The sequence below is a fragment of the Palaemon carinicauda genome, chromosome 42, assembly GCF_036898095.1.
Source record: "Palaemon carinicauda isolate YSFRI2023 chromosome 42, ASM3689809v2, whole genome shotgun sequence".
NCBI classification, from domain to species: domain Eukaryota; kingdom Metazoa; phylum Arthropoda; class Malacostraca; order Decapoda; family Palaemonidae; genus Palaemon; species Palaemon carinicauda.
Window position 1 is genome coordinate 14664707 of NC_090766.1, and position 21666 is coordinate 14686372.

A 21666-nucleotide genomic window follows, 5' to 3' on the forward strand; every position below is an offset into this window, starting at 1 on the left:
TTGTGGAAGTGACTGCAGAAAATATAAGGAATGTTATAGAGGTTAGCAAATGTCGAAGCATTAGGGTTGAAAGGATTACGAGGGAGATGCTGCAGTATGAGGCTGATTATTATTATCATTATTATTAATAATTGCCAAGCTACAACCCTAGTTGGAAAAGCAAGATGCTATAAGTCCAGGGGCCCCAACAGGGAAAATAGCCCAGTAAGGAAAGGAAACAAGGAAAAATTAAATATTTTAAAAACAGTAACAACATTGAAATGAATATTTCCCGTATAAACTATAAATATTTTAACAAAACAAGAGGAAAAGAAATTAGATAGAATAGTGTGCTCGAGTGTACCCTCAAGCAGGAGAACTCTAACCCAAGACAGTGGAAGACCATGGTACAGAGGCTATGGCACTACCCAAGACTAGAGAACAATGGTTTGATTTTGGAGTGTCATTCTCCTAGAAGAGCTGCTTACCATAGCTAAAGAGTCTCTCCTACCCTTACCAAGAGGAAAGTAGCCACTGAACAATTGCAGTGCAGTAGTTAACCTCTTGGGTGAAGAAGAATTGTTTGGTAATCTCAGTGTAGTCAGGTGTATGAAGATAGAGGAGAATCTGATAAGAATAGGCCAGACTATTCTGTGTATGTGTAGGCAAAGGGAAAGAACCGCAACCAGAGAGAAGGATCCAATGTAGTACTGTCTGGCCAGTCAAAGGACCCCATAAGTCTCTAGTGGTAGTATCTCAACGGGTGGCTGGTGCCCTAGCCAACCTACTACCTCTTAAATGGTGTTGATATATGGGTGAGTATGATAAGGGGTGGGGGGGGGGGCGTGTTCGAAGACACGTATGAGAAGGGTGGTCATTGTGTAGAATTAAGATGAATGGGATACTATCTGTAGTGTCTGTAACCTCACCATCCTTCTGAGCTAAGGATAGAGAGTTTGGGGGAGCCCATAGGTCTACCTGCGAGAGTTATCAGCAGCTACTGCCTGGCCCTCCCTGGTCCTAGGTTGGCTGGAAATCATAGGTATATAAGGTCAGTCTCTAGGGCATTGTCTTGCTAGCCAGGGTATTGTCACTGTCCCTTTCCTCTGCCATTCACGAGTAGCCTTTAAGCCTTATAGTGGTATGCTGTTATTTAGTATACAAGAGAAGGTGTATGGTAAGAATTGTATGGAGAAATTAATACAGATGATCTTAGGATTGATAGGGGAAGAATAGAATCGTATGGAGTTCAACAAGAAAGGGTGTGTGTGTGTATATGTGTGTATATATATATATATATGTATTACGTGCTTTTTCATGGAAAGGTTATGAAAGAAAAGTTATTGAAGAAAAGTGTAAGTTGTATGCGACACATGTACTTGGAATAAATTGATGACAGAAAGGAAAGGAAGGTAATGTTGAGGGGTTTGAAGATGTATGACATAGGAAGTAAATTGATAGAAACTATTAAAAATATTTATGAGGGAGGCAAAACACGTATTTTATGGATTGGTTGGTTTATTGTAAAGATGCATATGAGATTAGGATGCATTCTTTCACCTTAACTGTTCAATACTTCAATAGATGGAAGATGTTAGAAATCACAGAAAGTAAAGTAAATGTAGGTGCGCAGTTGAATGGTTTATATTTATAGTTAGTAATGTACTGATCGGGAATGGTGAAGAAAAACTGCAAAAACTACAGTCCATTTCTGTTAGCGAGTCATATTTGCACCGACTCGCAACGGTGCCCTTTTAGCTCGGAAAAGTTTCCTGGTCGCTGATTGCTTAGAATTATCTTGTCCAACCAATCAGCGATCAGGAAACTTTTCCGAGCTAAAAGGGCACCGCTGCCAGTCGGTGCAAATATGACTCGCTAAAAGAAATGGACTATAGTGACATATTACAATTTTTTTTTTTTTTTTTTTGCAAGGGGAGAATGTTTGGAATAAATAAGAACAAGGGTGAGTAGACACAGACAAGGAGTATGATAGAGAGAATGTTGAAGCTTATGACGAAATCATAGCCTAGAGGTAGTTGATGATTGTAAGCATTTTGGGATTGGATATAGGCCTAATGTATGATACTGATGGCCTACACGATAAGATAATTGGTGAGTCTCAGTATAGGTGAAGCAAGGGACCTAGCAAGTTATATGTAAACCAAGGGGATCCAACTTTATTGATATCTTGAGCCACTACAGCTCTAAACAATTAAAATAATGAAAGAGAATAATGCATATTGTATATATTTATAAATAAATGTATTTATATATAGATATATTTATATATATTATTTTCATTATATATAAAGTATTTTATATATGATGAAAATGATATACGTATATATATTATTTTCATTATATATACATCTATATATATGTGTGTATATATATACACACACACACACACACACACACACACACATATATATATATATATATATATATATATATATATATATATATATATATATATATATATACACAAAAGTAAGGCAAGAATGAAAATTTATAAAAATAAATCAGTGTGTGATCTTAGGGTGTTGCACAAGTTATAAATGCAGGACCTACACGCAAAAAAAAAAAAAATAATAGATTTATAAATATGAATAAATATATCAATAACTGTTGTTAACGAATAAAAAATTGATGGTAGCGTTTGAAGATTTAAAAGCCACTCATGAATGGCAAAGGCAAGGTACAGTGACATTGCCCTAGCAAGCAGAACAGTGCCCTAGAGATCAACGCCCTAGCCCCCTCTCCACCCAAGCTAGGACCAGGGAGGGCCAGGCAATGGCTGCTGATGACTCAGCAAATAGACATATAGGGTCCCCCAAACCCCCCATCCCTAGCTCACAGACGGTGAGGTTGCAGACACCAAAAGAACTAACGAGTCTGGGCAGGACTCGAACCCCCGACTGGCGATCACCAGGCTGAGACGTTACAGGCCACCACAACCCTAGGAAGTCTGATGATGATGCTTATTTTATACTAGGATCTCCATATCAATAAAATGTAGGTAGTAACAAGCTTAAGACACATCCAGTTTTTCACATTCCAATAGATTTCTAGTATTAGAACTTACTTGCTTCATAGTTGAAAATGTGGATTCATGTACTACCAAACAACGAGTGCAGCTTATAGGCAAAGTCTCTCAGCTTGGTGAATCTAGTATTGCAACCCACTTTCAGAAATTCTCCTGCTTTACATTTTCTTTGCAAGCAACATTGAGTGCGATTGTAGTTCACACAACTCAAGCTGGAGTTCTGGTAACCCTAGGGGTCGTTCTCATATATACAACATAATAAAATGTAAATTTTAAGCACTTGGTACTTATTTAAATGTTATGTATAAACTTCATATCCACACAAAACAAGCATTTGCCCTATTATAATAATTTTCAAGTTGCCAGTGCAATTATTATAGTTGTATTAACTGTAAGACTGTGAAAAACGAATCTAGTATTGCAAACCAACTTCCAGAAATTCTCCTGCTTTACATTTTCTTTGCAAGCAACATTGAGTCCGATTGTAGTTCACACAACTCAAGCTGATGTTCTAGTAACTGCTTCCACATAAACTTCCAGTAGATTGTTAGATAACAGAAGACTTAACTTCAGCTTCTTGAAGTCTCTAAATCTATTTTTTAAATTCAAGAGATAAACTTTATATTTGTTTCAAAGCATGAAAAGTCTAATTTGATATAATTTGTTATAAACTTACGGCATGATGAAAAGTGTGCAAGATCACTATTTCTGAAGCAAGAACTGAGAGCTTCGATGTACCCAACCAGTTCAGAAACATTTTATTGCTTGTTTTCCAAGCATATTTTAAGTACAAAGTGGGTGGTTATGTCTGTGAGAAATGCGAGAGAGCAAATAGTCCTTATTGAGTATCTGTGTTTCGTACAATTCTATATTGCCAAACTGTTCATTTTGAAGACAAGAAAGAATATCTTTCCGAAGAGCAAAAAAAGAAAAATAAATAAATGAATAAATAAATGAATCTTTTGCGTTTTTCTAGCACTAGCCACCTGGAAAAATTCTGAATTCTGAATTCACTTCTTCAAGGAAAGATATAAATTTTCTGTTTCGCTTTGCCTTATTACCACCTCTGATTTAAATTCCTTATCCTGGCCACTCTCTGCATACCATCACTCACCTGTAATACCTTGCAACATAATGCTTCTTGGTGGATAATGAAATGCAGTGTGATATAATCATCTGCATTTTCCTTCAGTAAACTAACCAGTCTCACACTACTGCCAGGCAAAGCTATTGCTCCCTTTGTTACAATGCAAGAGTACTTTACAAATCATCCATATTGATAACTGACTCACATGCATCATAATAACCACCCAAAGACTTCATCATAAACATCTTTTCATGTACCATGAAATCCTCGTCTCCAGTACAGGTGAATACGAGTAACTAGCTGGTGTCACTTATATCTGTCGACGGTCGACCTGTTCTCATCTACAATGAAAAGAAGAAGTATTTGTAGTGCTTTTTATATCTTTCAGTTTCAAAGAAGCCCGATGGCCAATAGTTGGATCACTCTGATTATTGTAAAAGATATTGAGAAGTTACTAATTTTGAAGATGTTTTACTACACAAAGGATTCTTTGTTTGACAGTTGAAAAGTTTGAAATATTGGTGACTTTTGTATTGTTTTTATCTTGAATCATTTCCTAGAGAAGTAGTTTAATTTTGAACACACATGCAGCTAATGATATATATATATATATATATATATATATATATATATATATATATATATATATATATATATATATATATATATATATATATATATATATAGAGTGAGAGGGAGTCGTTTACGAAGTGTGCCTTACTACAATCATTCAGTGATTGTAGGATGAATGTCGCTGTGACTGATGCGTTGTTTCTTTGAAGCCATCCTGTGTAGTATAATAGTTTTGTTGAGATATATATATATATATATATATATATATATATATATATATATATATATATATATATATATATATATATATATATATATATATATATATATATATATATGAGAGAGAGAGAGAGAGAGAGAGAGAGAGAGAGAGAGAGAGAGAGAGAGAGAGAGAGAGAGAGAGAGAGAGAGAGAGAGAGAGAGAAGGCATTTCCAGACCCAACTCCCTTTCCAGCATTGCTAACTTTTATTCAAAGCGTTTGCAGGCATTGCAGCTCCCCAGTCTAACGACTTCCGTTTACAAAAGAGACTATGTTAAAAGTTGAAAGTTGATGGCGATCTAAGGATAAAAATAGTTAATTTCCATGATTAATTATGCATTATTTCAATGTCTATATGTCAAATACCATCGAAAACAAAGTTCGTTAATGTTGTTGTCAAGATTATATAACCCTAGGGGTCGTTCCCATGGTAATAGTACTTATATACAACATAATAAAATGTAAATTTGAAGCACTTAGTACTTATTTAAATGTTATGTATAAACTTCATATCCACACAAAACAAGCATTTGCCCTATTATAATAATTTTTAAGTTGCCAGTGCAATTATTATAGTTGTAATAACTGTAAGACTGTGGCAAACGATAAATAAGTTTTAAGGGTTCCACAATGCTTGACAAAACTGAACTCACATCTTAAGATTCGATTACTAGCTAGTCTGCACATTCTTTGCACACCATCATGAATTTTAAAGAATGCAAAACCGTCCTGTTATTTGGAAGTTTTTTTTCTTCCGCAATTTTGATAAATAAAGTGAATAGTTTAATTCAATATTCCCGTAAAATAGCAGTATTTGATTATCTGCTGAAGAATCAGTTTCAAAATTATTAGTTTACTTGGTTTGGATAGAAAACGGTAATTTTAAAACAATTTCGCAGGCCTGTAGGTGTGATGTACACACAAAACAGCACCATGTTGACATATTTTAAAACAACAATTCGAGTCATATCTTGGGATGTAGTTATTATAATATTGATGAGATAATTTTTAGTATGTTTCTAATAGATACAAACCCCAAGTTAAAACTTTATTAGAGAAATAATGTGTAGGTGTAAGAAGACGCAAAGCGCTCTTCAGTTTTATTTTGTCGGCCATATTTGGTGGTTGGCGGGTGTCGAGTGCGCGCGCCCTCTCTCGCTCTCTGCAGCCTCGCCCTGGCAACACACGTGTGAGTTGACCTTCCCTTCAGCTTCTTTTCACCCCTTTTTGACGTCTTTCGAGTGAGTGTTTTAAACATACGTTCTTCTGATTTGTGATGTATGCCGTCGCGTCTCCGTTAAAGTGTCGCCTTTGAGTCTGTGCCCTTTGCGACTGGCGAATTCTTTCAGGTTGGTCCAAAACACCACCACAAAACTCCGTCACTTCCCCCCAATGACAATAACCTGGCCGGCGCCATATTGTGAATATTTCACGTCTTTTTCGGTGGTGCTGCGTCTTGGGCCAACAGCAGTGTCTTCCTTAAGCAGTTTACCAGATAGTAGAACGTTAGTAAATACATTTTATGAGAAAAGGGGGTCCCCGATCCATTGTTTTGTTTGGGTGTACGATATTTCGTAGGTGAACCGCAACATGGAAGACGTTTTTTTTTTTCTTCTCTCGAAAGTGCATAGGATTGCCGGCCGTACGAAACAAAATACTACTACCCGAAAACTCTGCTACTTTCTCTTTTACCACTTGGCTCCTTTGCGTTAAGTGTAGCAGCGTCGCAAACTTTTGGTAAATATCAGAATTGTAGGAATTTTCATTCACTTGGTGAACCGAGGAAAGTTTTGAGAGGTTAGGAATTGTCAATGGACGGCTCTTGCCTTTGTCAAAGAGGTCCACGTTGTTGTTGGGGGAGCTATTTTTGCATGGATGTGTCATGCAGCTGCCCATTGTTTTGCCGGAACACTAGTTTTAGTCGAATCATACATTTACCGTTGTGGGGATTGAACAAAGGTTAATCAATGAACAGTATTTATTAAACTGCTGAAGCGCATTGGTGATATCTTCCTACCGTGGAATTAGGTGAGGCGAAGAGGGCTATTGACCCTAACCAGCATTTCCTATGCTGGAATTAGTAGCATGTGCAAGGCAGCCACCTTTTCATGCGTGATACCTCTTGACTCGAGTGGTTGTGGTAGAATATAAACTAGGTGTAGAACTTCCAGGCGCAGGGTAAACTTCAATTTTAGGCTACAATAGTGGATCCCTAACCTGGCTCTTTTTTTTTTTTTTTTTTTTTTTTCTCCCTGTTGGAGCCCCTGGTCTTGTAGCATCCTGCTTTTCAAACTAGGGTTGTAGCTTGGCAAGTATTGATAATATTAAGGTTTGTCTTAATTGAAAGCTAGGAGACCTGTTGTTGTTTTGAGTACCAGCCCCTTGTGAATTGTAATTATTTTGAAGGACTTGAGGTTCCCACCTCATAAATGCAAGACATTGGATTCTTTAGGTGCTCCTCAGGACTAATTTGGTCAATAGTCATGTAACTTTGTTGATTGAATACTTTGGTTACTCGCAAATACCATAGTACCGATCGGGTTATTTACTTTGGGTAACTTATTTTGCTCTTTAGGTAAAGGTTTAACTTTCCACGCGTAGTTCAAATACCTCTGTGATGGACAAGGAATGCATTATCCTAGAAGTGGCTAAGAATGTCGGGAAAGATGCCTCTGAAATAGGTATTTAGCTCTTTAAGGGATGAACAGTGTTTCAAGGGTTACCATTGTTAGTGCTCTTAAAGATGCCCCAAAATGTGAATTAGGATTTGGTAGCCATTTTGTTGCTAGGGAGTTATATTGTAGGCTATTATCAGCATAAGTAATGAGACATTTCAGTTGGAGTTTGTCCCCTAAATGTTTTATCAAATTATATTATTTTTGTTTCTAACAACCCCAATCATTGGTTTGACTGGCTTTGGAAAGCATTGAAGTTGTCCCATTATATTTTTTTTCACCGCTTGATAAATGGAAATGTATAAGTAAAGGGTATGGTTGTGTATTGTAGATTTTAAATCATTCAAAATAAACTTATTGAAATCGATTTGATAAGCCATTTGTTCAGAACGAAATGTGTTTTTGCCATTTAATTTTTCTCCCTCTCTTTGAACCTTGTTCACAGAATATTGTATTTAGTGTATAGGGAGTTGGTCACTGAATTTTTGTCTTGTCAAAATACTCGACCGCTCGGCTAAAGTAGCTTTCATACCACTCGTCAGAACAGGCGAGTATCGAGTGTTTTTGTGAGGGAAGTGAGCTACGACTGAGGAAAGACCAGGAAGTTAATTAGGATTAGTTAATTGGTAATATAATTGATTGATATTCGTAATATAATTGATTGATATTCGTAATATAATTGATTGATATTCGTAATATAATTGATTGATATTCGTATCAGAAGTAATTTTTTACTCGGTGTGCGATGACACCATAATAGGAAGTGTTCTTATTTTTTTGTACTTGCTGCAAAATTGGTAAACGAATGGTTTATACATTCACCACGGGTAAAGGGTAAACCATAATTGTATTTTTCAAGCTATCAAAGGAAACTCGAGAAGGTTGGAATAGGTCGCGCTGAGGTATATGTTGTCATCTTTACATAGTGTAGTTTAAGAACTTGGACACTTTCTTGATCCTCCCATCACCCAGCTAAAATTTTTTTACTGTCTTATGATTGCACAAGTTATGCCTTTCAGTGATTGCCCAAGTTTGGATCGCTAAAGAGATCGAAACGTCATCTACGGCAAATTCTAGGAACTATGGGTAATTATTTTTGAGTGTTTTGAAATGAAACCTGGGAATTTTAGAAAAAAGTTTCATACTTGACCGATATGATTTAGAAATGTTATACTGAGGGGGGGGGTGTATATATGATAGTGGCTTGGAATACAGCAGTGTAAGGTGGGCCGTCAGTCCCCCTGTTAGCTATGTAGGTAAGGACATGGCTTGTAGGTTAGAGGGGGGGAAAGTTTAGGTCCATTTTTATTCAATGCATAAGGATCTGGCCGCTGATATACAAAGGCTCCCTGAGCTATCAGCATACTCCCCATTGCTCCTATTTACTGAGTGCATTTGTTGTCAAGAGTTCATCTTGTTGCATGTTGGACAGCACTACATGAAGTATTATGTACATCTCCAGACCACCAGGCTGTGAGAAAATAGAATTCTTATCGTGTATTATTTTCATTTGGTCTTGAATTATTTGTATGGTGTTTGGTTCTATTTTGGGCCGTAATTTGAATTTTAAGTATTTTATTCAAGTTTTTAATGTAGTTGTTGGTTTAAATTTTCACATTACTGTATATTTAGGGGTAAAATTTTAGGGTGTGAATCTGATGTTGATAATGTAGTTGTCTGGGGGTTGTTATACTGTATAGGGAAACATTTCCAACTAATCGAGAGATGTAATTTTTGTAGTTACCTCTTTAAGTTGTTGGAAGATGAACTTTGTAGTCTATCCTGCCTCTCTGCTCTGAATGCAGTGTAGGTGGCAAAAACTGCAAGACAAAGATTTTCAAATAGCAATCCATGTTTTTATTAGCTATATCTGTGCTATATATTCAAGTTTTAAAGTATATCAAAAGTTCCCAGGTGTGTTTATAGTTTATTAACCAGTGGTGATTGTATTTCTCAAGATATGTTTTACACGTATAGTTGGGAAGCTGTATTGTGTAAAATTGTAGTCTCACATGAAGTTTTAACCATTGGCTTTGGCTTTAACAGCATTCAGCTTTCTTGTGAACACGAAGAAATTTTTGGCATTTCAACAGGTTGCCAGAATAGAAATTTTAGCTTCTCGTTAGCAGTTTAAGATGGATTTCATTAATGCCTTCCTGAGGGCCATTTTCAATTATATGTGTAGGGTGGATTAATGGTTAATAATATTTCCTTTGTGTCCCTAGATTACTTATTTGAGGAAATAACTGAGTCATGTAATGCTAGTTGTATCATTGGATGAACTCTGTAGCTTATCCTACCTGTTCTTTATTGTGTAGGTGGCAAAAACTACAGGATAATGCTCATGCGGCTGAAGGGTTATTAGGTTTTCTAAGCAAGGGAAGGGTCTGTTAATTGGTTTTTAGTTTTCAATTTTTAATTTTTTGTCATGCTTGGTTATAATACAATTCGGCATTTGTTAGTTATTTATGAAGATCTTGAATGTTAGTGGTACAATACAACCTGATTACACGTTCTAAGGGAAAGAAGTCATTTCGTACATTATACTGTTGCTGCCGCTACAGTAGATTCACCAAATATATTACCCCAACTGCTAGAAGGCATAAGTAACTGTATTATGGAGAGAATTTTGTGCTAATGAATATCAATATATTGTCTAACGTAATTTGGGTATCTATTTTTCCATCTTTTATGAAAAATTCTTTAATTGCAAGTGATGGGTAGTGAATGAAAAATGGAGTCGAGGCCTTGATGTGTGATGATTGGTTTTTATTCTGTCAGAATTGTTTATTTTTTTTTAGCAGCACCTGTACCATTTGCTGTTACAGTACTAGGCGAGAATGAGCAATGTAGGTTGACTAATATCATGTAACAAATCCAAGCTGTGGTGTCGTTCTCTTTAATGAACATCGCCTGTGTTGTTGGTTAATGGTTGATGTTGCTGTAAATGTTTAAAATTTCTGATTAACATTGATACTTGGTCATTCCAAAATGCAAACATCCATGTAACTTTTCCTGGAAATGCTGCAGCTGCACATAAAAGATAACCTAATGTTTCCTTTATAATGTCCATATATATTACTTGGGAAATCAAGAAATATATTGACCTAAGGTACCGCCACCTAACCTAACTTCACCTTAAATCTCTGCAAACACCAGATGATTTGAGATGCTGGTCACCAAACCATCTTAATTATAAGTCGTATGTAGTACTGTAAAATAATAACCCAGGTGTTTACGGAAGCAAACATCGTGGGGCTATTTGCCAAGCATTAGGAAATTGGCAGCACCTGATTTTCATGTGCGGACCAGGGATTGATTTATGGTTGTGCACTCTTCAGTTAGAACTCCAATTATGTAATAAAAGGGGTGAACTTCTTGAATATATTTTTTTTTTTTTATTTTAATGAATGGTCTTTTACACCACCTACATGGTGGGGTTATGTTTTTCTCTTGGTTTGTTGATGCTTTGTTTACATATGATTATAGGCCATCAGTTCTAGTTGGGAAATAGACAAATGTCATGCGCGGCTGAAAAACGTTTTATCACACTGACTACGAATTCAATATGACGATGGCTAATTCTACAGGCTCTATACGCAACTGAGGCCCAAACTTTAGATTTAAAGGCGATTGGCTGATTAATTGGCATGCAACCCCACATTAAATCCTTTTAAGATATCTTAGTGCCCATATTGTGTGTTCCTCAAACTATGCTTGGTTAAAAAAAAAGTTATATCAACTGTGATTGCGAGACTTGCCGTTTTTAACCTTTTTTGGTAGTTGTAGTGCTTCAGGGAACTGTTGGTTAAATGTATTGCCTTAGTTACGATACTTGTAGGTAAAGTTCACATGATGTCCTTTACTTCATGAATTTAATTCTTGTACTGTTTGTGTGCATTTTGTGATGGTTGTGAGATCTTGAAAGTGGGGAGATTGTGTATTCTTTTAAATTTGTGGTGGCAACACTAAGCGCTTTTCAAGCCTTTTTGAGTTTCAAGGTTGGGTTTTGTTATTTAATCTTGCGAGTTTTGCTCATTTGCAGATTGCTGTCACTTTGTTAATTTTAGAATGTTTTTGTTTATCCTTGGGGGTACTTGTTAAGGTCTTGTATTCAGTAGCATTGCAGCTGTTATTTGACAGCTGGTTGTATATGTTAATTTGCAATTTTCCCTTGAATGCATATACTGTAATGCATTACATCTTGAAGGGAAAAGTTCGTAGGTTCACTCATCTGTTGCTATTGTCTTCATCTTGGAGGCATATTAGCAAAGTTGGAAATGTCCCCTTGGACGAATTAACGAATTTAGTCGACCACAACTCTAGTTGGCTCCTGGAGCCAACTATTGCCAACCTAAAGTATTGACCTACGCGGATGACGTGCACATATGAGACCGCGATTAACGAGTCCCAAATGTACAGGTATTTCCCAACCTCGCAAGCTTAAACAGGTTACCTCATCGTGTTTTGGTCATTTAGGGCTATTTTGTCCGTGATTACCCTATTAGATAGATTTTTCATATAGGAAATATGACAATTCCCTATGTAAACTAACCAGAACAGAAGAGCAATAAGATTAATAGTAAAGCACATCAGACCTAAAATCATGATAGCCGTAACAAGGATACAGGATAGGTGATATGTTGGGTTAACAACAATTGGCTCCTTCTAGACAAAGCTAGTGGGTCCAGAAGCTTTTACTCTAGGAAAATTTAATCCAACAAATCGAGAGATGTAATTTTATGGGTTACATCTTTGCTAAATTGTTGGAAGATGAACTTTCTAGTCTATCCTGCCTCTTTGCTTTGGATGCAATGTAGGTGGCAAAAACTCCAAGACAAGTTTTTACAATTAGAGCAATACCTTGATTATATTTTATGATTTTTCAAACAAAAGCTTAATAATAGATGGCGCTCTTGTATTTGTGAGTTATGTCTTCTACAGGTAGATGGGAATGGAGTGTTTGTTAAATGGCGATTTAGGTGTCGTATCGCATTTTTCAAATACTGTATTGACTGGCTTGAAAAAAAAAATGTGGCTTATGTCAAGTGACATTACTGTTGTTAGGGAGTGTGTATTTACGGTGAAGTTGTTAATCTCGGTGATGTAGTTGCTGGAAGATGATCTTTGTAGCTTATTCTGCCTTTTCTCACATGCTGGTAATAGCCAGTAACGACGACATTTAACTTTTCAAACAAATAATAGTAGTGGGTGGCTGAAAGATTTAGTGAATCACAATATTCTTAGTTTGATGGTAAATTGTTATCAATTTTAAGGCATTTTGTGGTATACTTGTACACTGGGATGAGCCCAAGATGTCTGGAGTATTTATTTACGTGCTCAAAGTAATTGACTTATTTTCTGTTTGTTGAAGAGGATGGATTGATGGCTATGTCTGGACTTGAGAGTTAAGACTCCATTCTTAATTACATATTTAGAATGGAAAGTGAGGAATATTATTTGAGATTGATGTCCTGTATAACCTTTTTTTATGGAAAGTATCCAACTAATCGAGAGATGTAATGTTATTGGTTACATCTTTGCCAACTTGTTGGAAGATAAACTTTGTAGCCTATCCTGCCTCTTTGCTCTGTGCAATGTAGGCGGCGAAAGCTACAATACATTTTCACTTAAGTGATAATGTTCATGTGTTTGAACGTTATTTAGAGGTGATTTGTTTTGCACATTTTTTCTTCCAGATTTTGTACTGGAAGGTTTGTAAAGCTTTCTCTTTCCTTGGTATGTTCAATCCAAATCTCTCTGCTTGGTTTTAAAAGAATTCATATGTTAGTTATTTGAAGGTCTTCAATTCCAGTGTCCAACCCTATGACATTCAGTAAATGTCATAATTCTTGCTACATCTGGAAAGTTAATTTATATAATCCAACCAATTATCTGCAATAATAAGCATTGTTGGAGACTGCACCAGAAAGTGTTAACTTTTCTATTGGGTACAGTGAAATCCTCGAGATCTGAGTGATGCGATTCAGAAGGCCATTGGGATTAGTTATTTAAAACCAGCCAATAGATGTCCTTGGAAAGTATTTTTGCTTTATTACATAAATTAAATCTTTATACAGTAGTACAGAATTGATTATCAACTTTCCTTTACCTGTAATAGTTGGTGTGTATGGAGGTCCCTTACTTTCTCTTTTTTCTTTCTTTGAAGGTGGAGTCCCTAGCTTTCTCTTTCTTGTGGGCTTGCTATAGCCAACCATTTTATGCCCCATTATGTTTCTATGAATGTTTTAAAAGTATCAGGATGCCAGAGAACTTCAAATAGTTCATTCATTTAAAAAAATTTAAAACTACAGAAAGCAAAATAGTTGAAAATTAGCAGATATATGCTGGCGAGCCTTTTGGAAATATTATCAATGACCCATATTGTTTGGAAAAGGGATAAAGAATTGAAACGCAAGGTCAAATTTTTCAAGATTAGGTGCTTCGTAATGGAAGCAGCAGGATTAAATTTTTGCGAGTGGCTTTGTATCCCCCGTAAAACCAATGATTCTCTGCACAACATTTGGATTTCTCACTTTATGGCTGCAGGCTGTTCTTTCATGTAATTCAAAGGTACCTGGCTTATTGTATTTTGATTTGCATTTGAAATTCTAAGCTTTTGATTTTGTCCTTTTCCTCCTTAGCAGTTACCTTTAATATAAACGATAGTAAAGTTTGTAGCATCATTTATTACAGCTTTTACTGTTTTGTATGATTATCTTTGGAGGACAGTACTGTTACTAAATGGCTCAAGGGATTTAATGTTTTGTACTATGACAAATTCCTCCTATTGATGCATTTGAAATAACATTCATACATTGGCTCTTTTGTTTTGTCAGATTCTGGTAGCTTGAGAATTCTCTTTGGTTTAAACCCGTAGCCCACCTGTCCTGCGACTGTATTTTCAGACAGTAATGGTTCTCGTCTATTTGCATCATATCCAATCAGGTTCTCAAACCTTTGTTACCATCTTTGGGACACCAATAGCTGGTTTGCAATATGTGTCTCCCTACTCCACTCCAGACCATGGTAACTGTTTGGATTCTTGATGAGTGATCTTATTTCTGCTGCATTGATGTCCAATTCTATCTCAATGGATATCTTATTTTTACAGATAATAGCAACATCGTTGTGGCTGTTTAAAAGTAACTGTAGTCATTCTTCTTCATATTTGATCAGCCTAAGAATTTATTTGTTACCTTCTACCTGTTACTTCTTGACCTCGAGTTTGAGCCTCAATTTGGCTGTTCACAATTTCTTGCAACCCAATTTTTTTCCTTTACGTGTAGGTAGTTATAGCTTGCAAATGGGTTATATTTGGCACCAGGTTATTTTAGTATAATCCTATAACAGTTCATTTTAGTTTTCTTTTTCTTATGTGAAATCTTGGTTGTCGTCATCTTGTTGATACCTGATTGTGTATCGGGTAGCGGTTTCCTATCAGACACCTCTTCTGTTGTGTATCCGGCATGTCATTTACTATCTAGTGTGTCCAGGCGTAGCCTTCCTTTTCTCATCCACCTAATGAAATAATTTAATCCCCCCTCCCGTGACGGCACATTCATCTCTGTCTTTATCTCGTGACATTTCACTATCACGTTTACAATCTGTTGAAGCATTGTAGTTTGGTACTTATGTTATTGATATTTTAGATATTTATGAATTACATTAGTCATGATGTCTGATCACAAGTTCGATACCCCTTGGGGGTGTACGGTATTGCTGTGTTAGAGAGTTCTATCAGCAAACATCATAGTTTTCTCATGAGACTACTTATCGTAAAGGTTTTAATGAGTTGTGGATAACTGCCGAGATATTTGTTTGCATACTTATAAACCCCTTCTTGGATAAGTAATTGTTTTTGGGAAATTGTTAGGTTAGAAAATTGGGTTTGTACCAGCAATTGTCCTTTTTTTCTATTTGAGGAGGATTTCATGATTTTGGGGCTCCTACCTTTTGTTTTTGTTTTTCCCCTATATTTCAAAAAAAATGTGCAGGAAAATTTTTGTATTTTATAAAGTACACTAAACAGTTCTGATTAACTTATTTTTTTTTATTTATTTCAGACCAAAAAGCAACTATGTCTGAGGAGCTGCAAGCCGATTTTGATGGTGGTGATGCTGGTGCATCAAACGTTTACCCAGCACAGTGCTCCTCCCTCCGCAAAAATGGACATGTTGTCATCAAGGTGAGCATGCGTGCAATTGTCTTTATAATCCTTGGAGAACACCAAGCATTACTTGTAAAAATCTGGCTTGTGCCATATTTTAATGTACAAATATATTAACCCTTTTACCCCCAAAGGACGTACTGGTACGTTTCACAAAAGCCATCCCTTTACCCCCATGGACGTACCGGTACGTCCTTGCAAACAAATGCTATAAAAAATTTTTTTTCATATTTTTGATAATTTTTTTTGAAAAAAATTCAGGCAATTCCCAAGAGAATGAGACCAACCTGACCTCTCTATGACAAAAATTAAGGCTGTTGAAGCAATTTATAAAAAATATACTGCAAAATGTGCTGGGAAAAAAATAACCCCTGGGGGTTAAGGGTTGGAAATTTCCAAATAGCCTGGGGGTTAAAGGGTTAAATTTGTGAGATTTTGCATGGCGTGAGATCTTTTTTTCTGTAGTCATTTGAAAACCCAAGCCAGAATACTTAGAATTTTAATTTTATCATTAGTGGCGTTATTTATCCTATTGTGGCTACTCTCGGATGTTGGGGGCAATATTGAAACCATGTGCAGTTTTAATGATTTTGATGTCTCAATCCATCTAAAGACAAGCAATTCACGTTGAAAATTTATGCGGGAAAGACATTCCACTCTAAATATGTTTAAAATCTTTCAACCTTGACTGCATTTCTTAATTATTTATTATTATAATTAAAAGCCTTGCTGTTATCTTAGTCAGAAAAGCAAGATGCTGTAAGCCCAAGTGTTCCAACAGGGAAAAATGCCCAGTGAGGAAAGAATTTACAAACTCCAAGAGCAGTAATGAAACAATCAATAAGATATTTAAGAATAGTAACAATATTGAATTGGATCTTTATATACTCCATAAAATCTTCCAAATAGGAAGAGAAAGAGAAATAAGATAGAACAGCATCCCTGAGTGTACCCTCAAGCAAGAACTCTAATCCAAAAAGGTGGAAGATCAAGGTACAGAGGTTAGGACACTACCTAAGACTAGAGAACAATTGTTTTAATTTGGAGTGGTCCTCATTGAAGAGCTGCTTACCATAGCTAAAGTCTCTTCCTTCCTTACCAGGAGGAAAGTAGCCACTGAACAATTACATTGCAGTAGTTAACCCTTGAATGAAGAAGAATTGTTTGGTAATCTCAGTGTTGACAGGTGTTAGAGAAGAGGAGAATGTGCCAGAATATTTGGTGTATATATAGGCAAAGGAAAAATGAGATTGTACTCTGACCTTTAAGCAAATATACTAACCGTTAATTGTCCAAACCATTTTGTTTATTTAATCTTGGCTTAATCTTTGAAAAAAAATGTGTCAAGAGATGAGAGAAGCCCTGAAAATTTATTTAATCTGAATCAAGAAGTACTGTAGAAGTCATACAAGATTTACACACACAGAACCAACTGGTATTACATCTTAAGAGTTACTTTGCAAATATCTATTAAGAGGTAGGTAGAGAGTTGCTGAATTCCAGGACGTCAAAGTTTTTGGAAGCACAACCCGCTGCTAAGTTACAATAAATTCACCACAAATTGATACTAAACTCCTTATTCAGGATTGTGTAACCATCTTATAGCTATTTATAGCAACAAATTGATCAACTAAGATAATTAATTTGAAAGTAATAAATTAATTTTCCCTGTGGGAATCACAGGCCAAAAGGCAAGAGAACCTAATAATTAATCAAAGTAATAGAAATAATTTTTTCCCTGTACTAATCGGGCTAAAAGGTAAAAACCCCTAACAAATAATTTTAGCAAGATGTCATATTGTTCATACAAGGTTGACACCTAATAGTAAGACTTGTCTTGAATGCAGTCTTTTAAGACAATTTTTTTGGTCAGAAAACTGTCTAGACATTTATTGGATTCAGAGTTTGTGTTAAGCATATGTTCAGTAGAAAGTATTTCATTATCTATTATGAATTTTTATCTTGATTTTTTAAAATTTAAAGTGGGCTTTATTGTCCCCCCCTTATTGTGTGTTGGCAGTTTTCTTTTGCCACATTTTGTGTAGGTTAGTTTATAATCATTTTAAGCATTTAAGAGTATTGTACATTCAACTCTGTTGTAGTTTCTGTAACCGAACAATGGTGTATAGCATGAAGTTACTATAAGTTAAACTTTAACTGATTTCAATCCACCTGATATTTGTTTTTCAATATTCCAGAATCGTGCTTGCAAGATAGTGGAAATGTCCACCAGCAAAACCGGTAAACACGGTCACGCTAAGGTGCATTTGATCGGAATAGATCTTTTCACAGGCAAGAAATATGAAGATATTTGTCCCTCTACCCACAACATGGACGTGCCTGTGGTGAAACGTGCAGACTACCAGGTAAAGTTCTTGGCTAGATCATTTGATTTTTTTATATTCTTAAATGCTGTGAGACCTGTTTATAAAATGACACTTTAATGGCAGCTATGAAATTCGTACTAAAAAAACTTTTTCCTTTCAGTTGATTGATATCTCTGATGATGGCTTCCTCTCACTCATGATGGAATCAGGCGAACTCCGTGACGATATTAAAATTCCAGAAGGAGATTTGGGCACAGAAATCAGGAATAAATTCGAGAGTAATGAGGACCTTCTTGTAAGTTATGATCTATTTTTTACTTTTAATGTAGAATTTTACCTGTAAGTCTCATGTTTTCGATTAGTTTGTCTTCGTGAATTTGAGTATATGGTTATTGTCCATTTATTGGTGTTTATTCATTAGGGCATGAGGGAAGTTCTAACGGATAATGTTGTATAGTTGGTACAACTTGAATTATCTTTTGCAACTTGTAGTTTATGGGTTATTGGTTAGACATTTTATACTATCAACAAGGGATATTTAGTATTTTCTGTAGTAGATCAGCTTTTTTGTGAGATTTCCCTAATTATAGTTTTAGGGAAAAGTTTAACCCTCTAATGACAAAAATCCTGTTGGGCTTGAGAATTTCGGTCAGAAAGTAGTGATGTCATGTAACGACCTACTCATGGTGATGTTTTTTAATATAACCAACAAAAGGAATAAAGGTAAAATGAAGCTTGAAATTCCGGTGAAGCCAAGTACGTTTTCTATATAGTACATGACGCCTAAGTGCGTTTTTGAATCCGTAGAGGATGAGAGTAGCCACAGCCATGTATGGTTTTAAAAATATTTCTGATAGTGTAGCCATGAGAATATTTCCTTGTGAATATGACTTGCATCTTGACATGAAATTATTACAAGATTAGGAATTTAGTTTTCTAAAGTTATACTATACAGTAGTTATATTTGAACATAGGTCATTCATTGTAGACTCTGTGACATAATGAGGTCATTCATTGTAGACTCTGTGACATAATGAAAGTGGATTTTACAAACGTTCTCGAGTAACATCTCTTATGCTTATCCTTGAGAAATTTAGACCAAAATGGGTTTAATATGATTGCTCAATAGCTGGAAGAGAGTTTTAACCGATTGTTGACAGCTATTGGCAGATGAGGTAAAATTCTTATTAGTAATTAGTGATATTTTTTCCTTATACTGATTATCTAGAGTATCTAATCTATAGGAAAATAATTTTTTAGATTTTGTTCTAGAAGGTCAAAAGCTTGTCAAATGTGGTCAGTTACTTGCCCTGGCCTATTTATTTGTCAATGGAAAATTAGGTCCGTTCTGTTAGAAGGGTTACGTTTTTAGATTTTGGGGTAACTTAGTTTCTCTAAATGTTGGTTTGTTTAGCCTAAAAGATGTTTAGTAATTTTCTGGGTCAGTGTCCGTTCTGTTAGAAGGGTTACTTTTCTAGATTTTGAGGTAACATATAGTTCTCTCCATTTCTTTGTTTAGCCTAAAAGATGTTTAGTAATTTTCTGTGTCCGTATAGTGTAATTGTAGCCCTGTGTAGTAGTCCATTTTTTTAATCTTCATAATGTGAAAGCAATTATATTTATCCTTGAATTGACAGTTTAATTGCATAGTATTTCTGGAAATCAGCAATGTGTTTCAAAGCCTTCAATTTTTTAAACCTTTATTAGTAGTATGTTTTCACATTTTGAAGTTTTCCATTTACAATTTGTCCCATCTTTTTTTTCCAGTTGACAGTACTCGCCGCTATGGGTCAGGAAATGGTAGTTGCTACTAAGCCAAACATGAAGTAAATTCTTAACAATCCTTCCATTGCTACTACTACACCATCATTATCACCACCTTCAGGACAACCATTTCTCTTGAAAAAATATACAAATATATTTTTTTCGTATTAGAACGTACGGGGTTAATGGTTGAAAACTGTGATTATTGTGCAACAGAGTTCTGGGTGCCATGGAGAGGGAACACTTAGCGTAATTGTAATAAAAGGCAGAAGTCTATTTGTCTGCCAGAATGTCATCTTTGGTTCATGTCGCCATGGTAACCATTTGTATTCTGTTGTATCCATCTAATATATAAGAGAACCAAACTAGTTTTTTTCTTTTTTCCCTGCTTTTTTTTTTTCCTTTGTGGCAGAAGGGAGCCATCAGTGTTATACATACTGTATACATAAACGTATATGCATGTCCCATTGGACAATAACTTGAGTGAAGTTCCAGCCACTAAACTGTATATTTGCTTTGAGGAGGGTCCTTGCCACGAGGAGTTACTTGACCCTTCAGTAATAATAATAATATTAGTCCTCCCTGGTTCGGTTTTCTTTTGTGATGAAACTAAGGAATAAATGGTAATGTTTATATGGCGTTTGATTGTGCAGTCGATCCAAGCTTCAGTGCGGGAGATCCTTCACTTTCACTTTTTCATTTTTACAATTCATCCTTCAGTGGCCACTTCCTAGGCCCTCGTCAAACTTTTTTTTTTCTATATTCGTTTAGTTCTTGTTTTTTTTACTTAATTGTGCATAATTAATATGCAAAATATTAGAATAAAATTTACAACCATTCCAGTGTAAAGATGTTTTTTTCATTGATTTCCCCAGGATGGCAGATTAATTTTACTATAATTTTTATTTCAGTTAATTGGGTCATTTAGTAATTGCTTGGGAGAATGTGAGAATACCTTGCATTTTGGTGTGTTGGGCTTTAATAAATTGTCTTTGAGGTTTTTGGGATAACCTGTTACATGGGATCTGTGATGCCCTATTTAGCCTAGTTCTATTAAATATTTATTTGAAATCACATAGAATTGTATATGGAGTAGATCAGTTTTATTACTTTGAAGTTGAGATGAGTATAATTTTTCCATGTTTTATTGTTGAAATTAATGTTGGATTTTGAAGTTGAATATTTAATTGGTAAAAGAAGCACAATTGTTTTGGGGGAAATATTGAAATTTAACTAACATCCGTAGGTGAGCGTTCATGTACATTAATTCAAAACTTAACTAAAATCTTGCATAGGATTGTATTTAACAAGCCATAGTTTTCTTGGTTTTACAGCTAAACCTTTTAACTGTTTTACTGTCGTTGCAATATAACGCAATAGTTTTGCATGTGCTGATTTTTTCAGAAGCGTCTTTTAATATATGCACATGATAGAATTTGGAATGTTTTTTAAGTCCTGCAGCTATTGGGGAAGAACGCTCACCTTTTCAGTTTGTTAAATGAATATTCGTGGGATGCACTGCTGTAATATGGGTCATTCAACAACTTTTGTACTGATGTTTGTCTTGGACAAATCAATCTTGTGCAGTGAAGTTATCACAACCCATTTTGTAATTTGTTGGTGCATGATGATAAACTGTAAAATCTTTCAATATAGCAATCATAATGCTGATTATCTTCAGCCAAGTGTGAACTGCAAACGAAATAAACATCTTGAATACACACCCTGTAGAAGTTTTACATCCAAGCTGGTCCCAGTCTTAGGGCTGCACAATAAAGTGATCAT

The 21666-nt window shown here is 35.5% G+C and overlaps 1 protein-coding gene across 4 annotated transcripts; it reads left to right on the forward strand.

The window, feature by feature from the left end:
• The first annotated feature begins 5976 nt into the window (after nucleotides 1–5976).
• eEF5 (eukaryotic translation elongation factor 5) lies at nucleotides 5977–21604 on the forward strand. Of its 4 annotated transcripts, none has more exons than XM_068365025.1 (5): nucleotides 5977–6134; nucleotides 15687–15808; nucleotides 17989–18156; nucleotides 18278–18412; nucleotides 19885–21604. In XM_068365025.1, the coding sequence occupies exons 1-5, from the start codon at nucleotides 6008–6010 to the stop codon at nucleotides 19945–19947; spliced, it is 615 nt and encodes a 204-aa protein (XP_068221126.1). In that variant the 5' UTR covers nucleotides 5977–6007; the 3' UTR covers nucleotides 19948–21604. The 4 variants fall into 4 exon arrangements, with proteins under 4 accessions (XP_068221126.1, XP_068221128.1, XP_068221129.1 ...); XM_068365027.1 differs by having other exon boundaries at nucleotides 6053–6186; XM_068365028.1 differs by lacking the exon at nucleotides 5977–6134 and adding an exon at nucleotides 6664–6682.
• Nucleotides 21605–21666: the final 62 nt, after the last annotated feature.

Bases quoted from the DNA above. Each gene is read 5' to 3' on its own strand.
- eEF5 (XM_068365025.1), top strand. From the start codon at position 6,008: ATGTGTAGGTGTAAGAAGACGCAAAGCGCTCTTCAGTTTTATTTTGTC. The intron at 6,135-15,686 runs GTGAGTTGACCT...TATTTATTTCAG, and splicing joins CTCGCCCTGGCAACACACGT to ACCAAAAAGCAACTATGTCT. The intron at 15,809-17,988 runs GTGAGCATGCGT...TCAATATTCCAG, and splicing joins ATGGACATGTTGTCATCAAG to AATCGTGCTTGCAAGATAGT.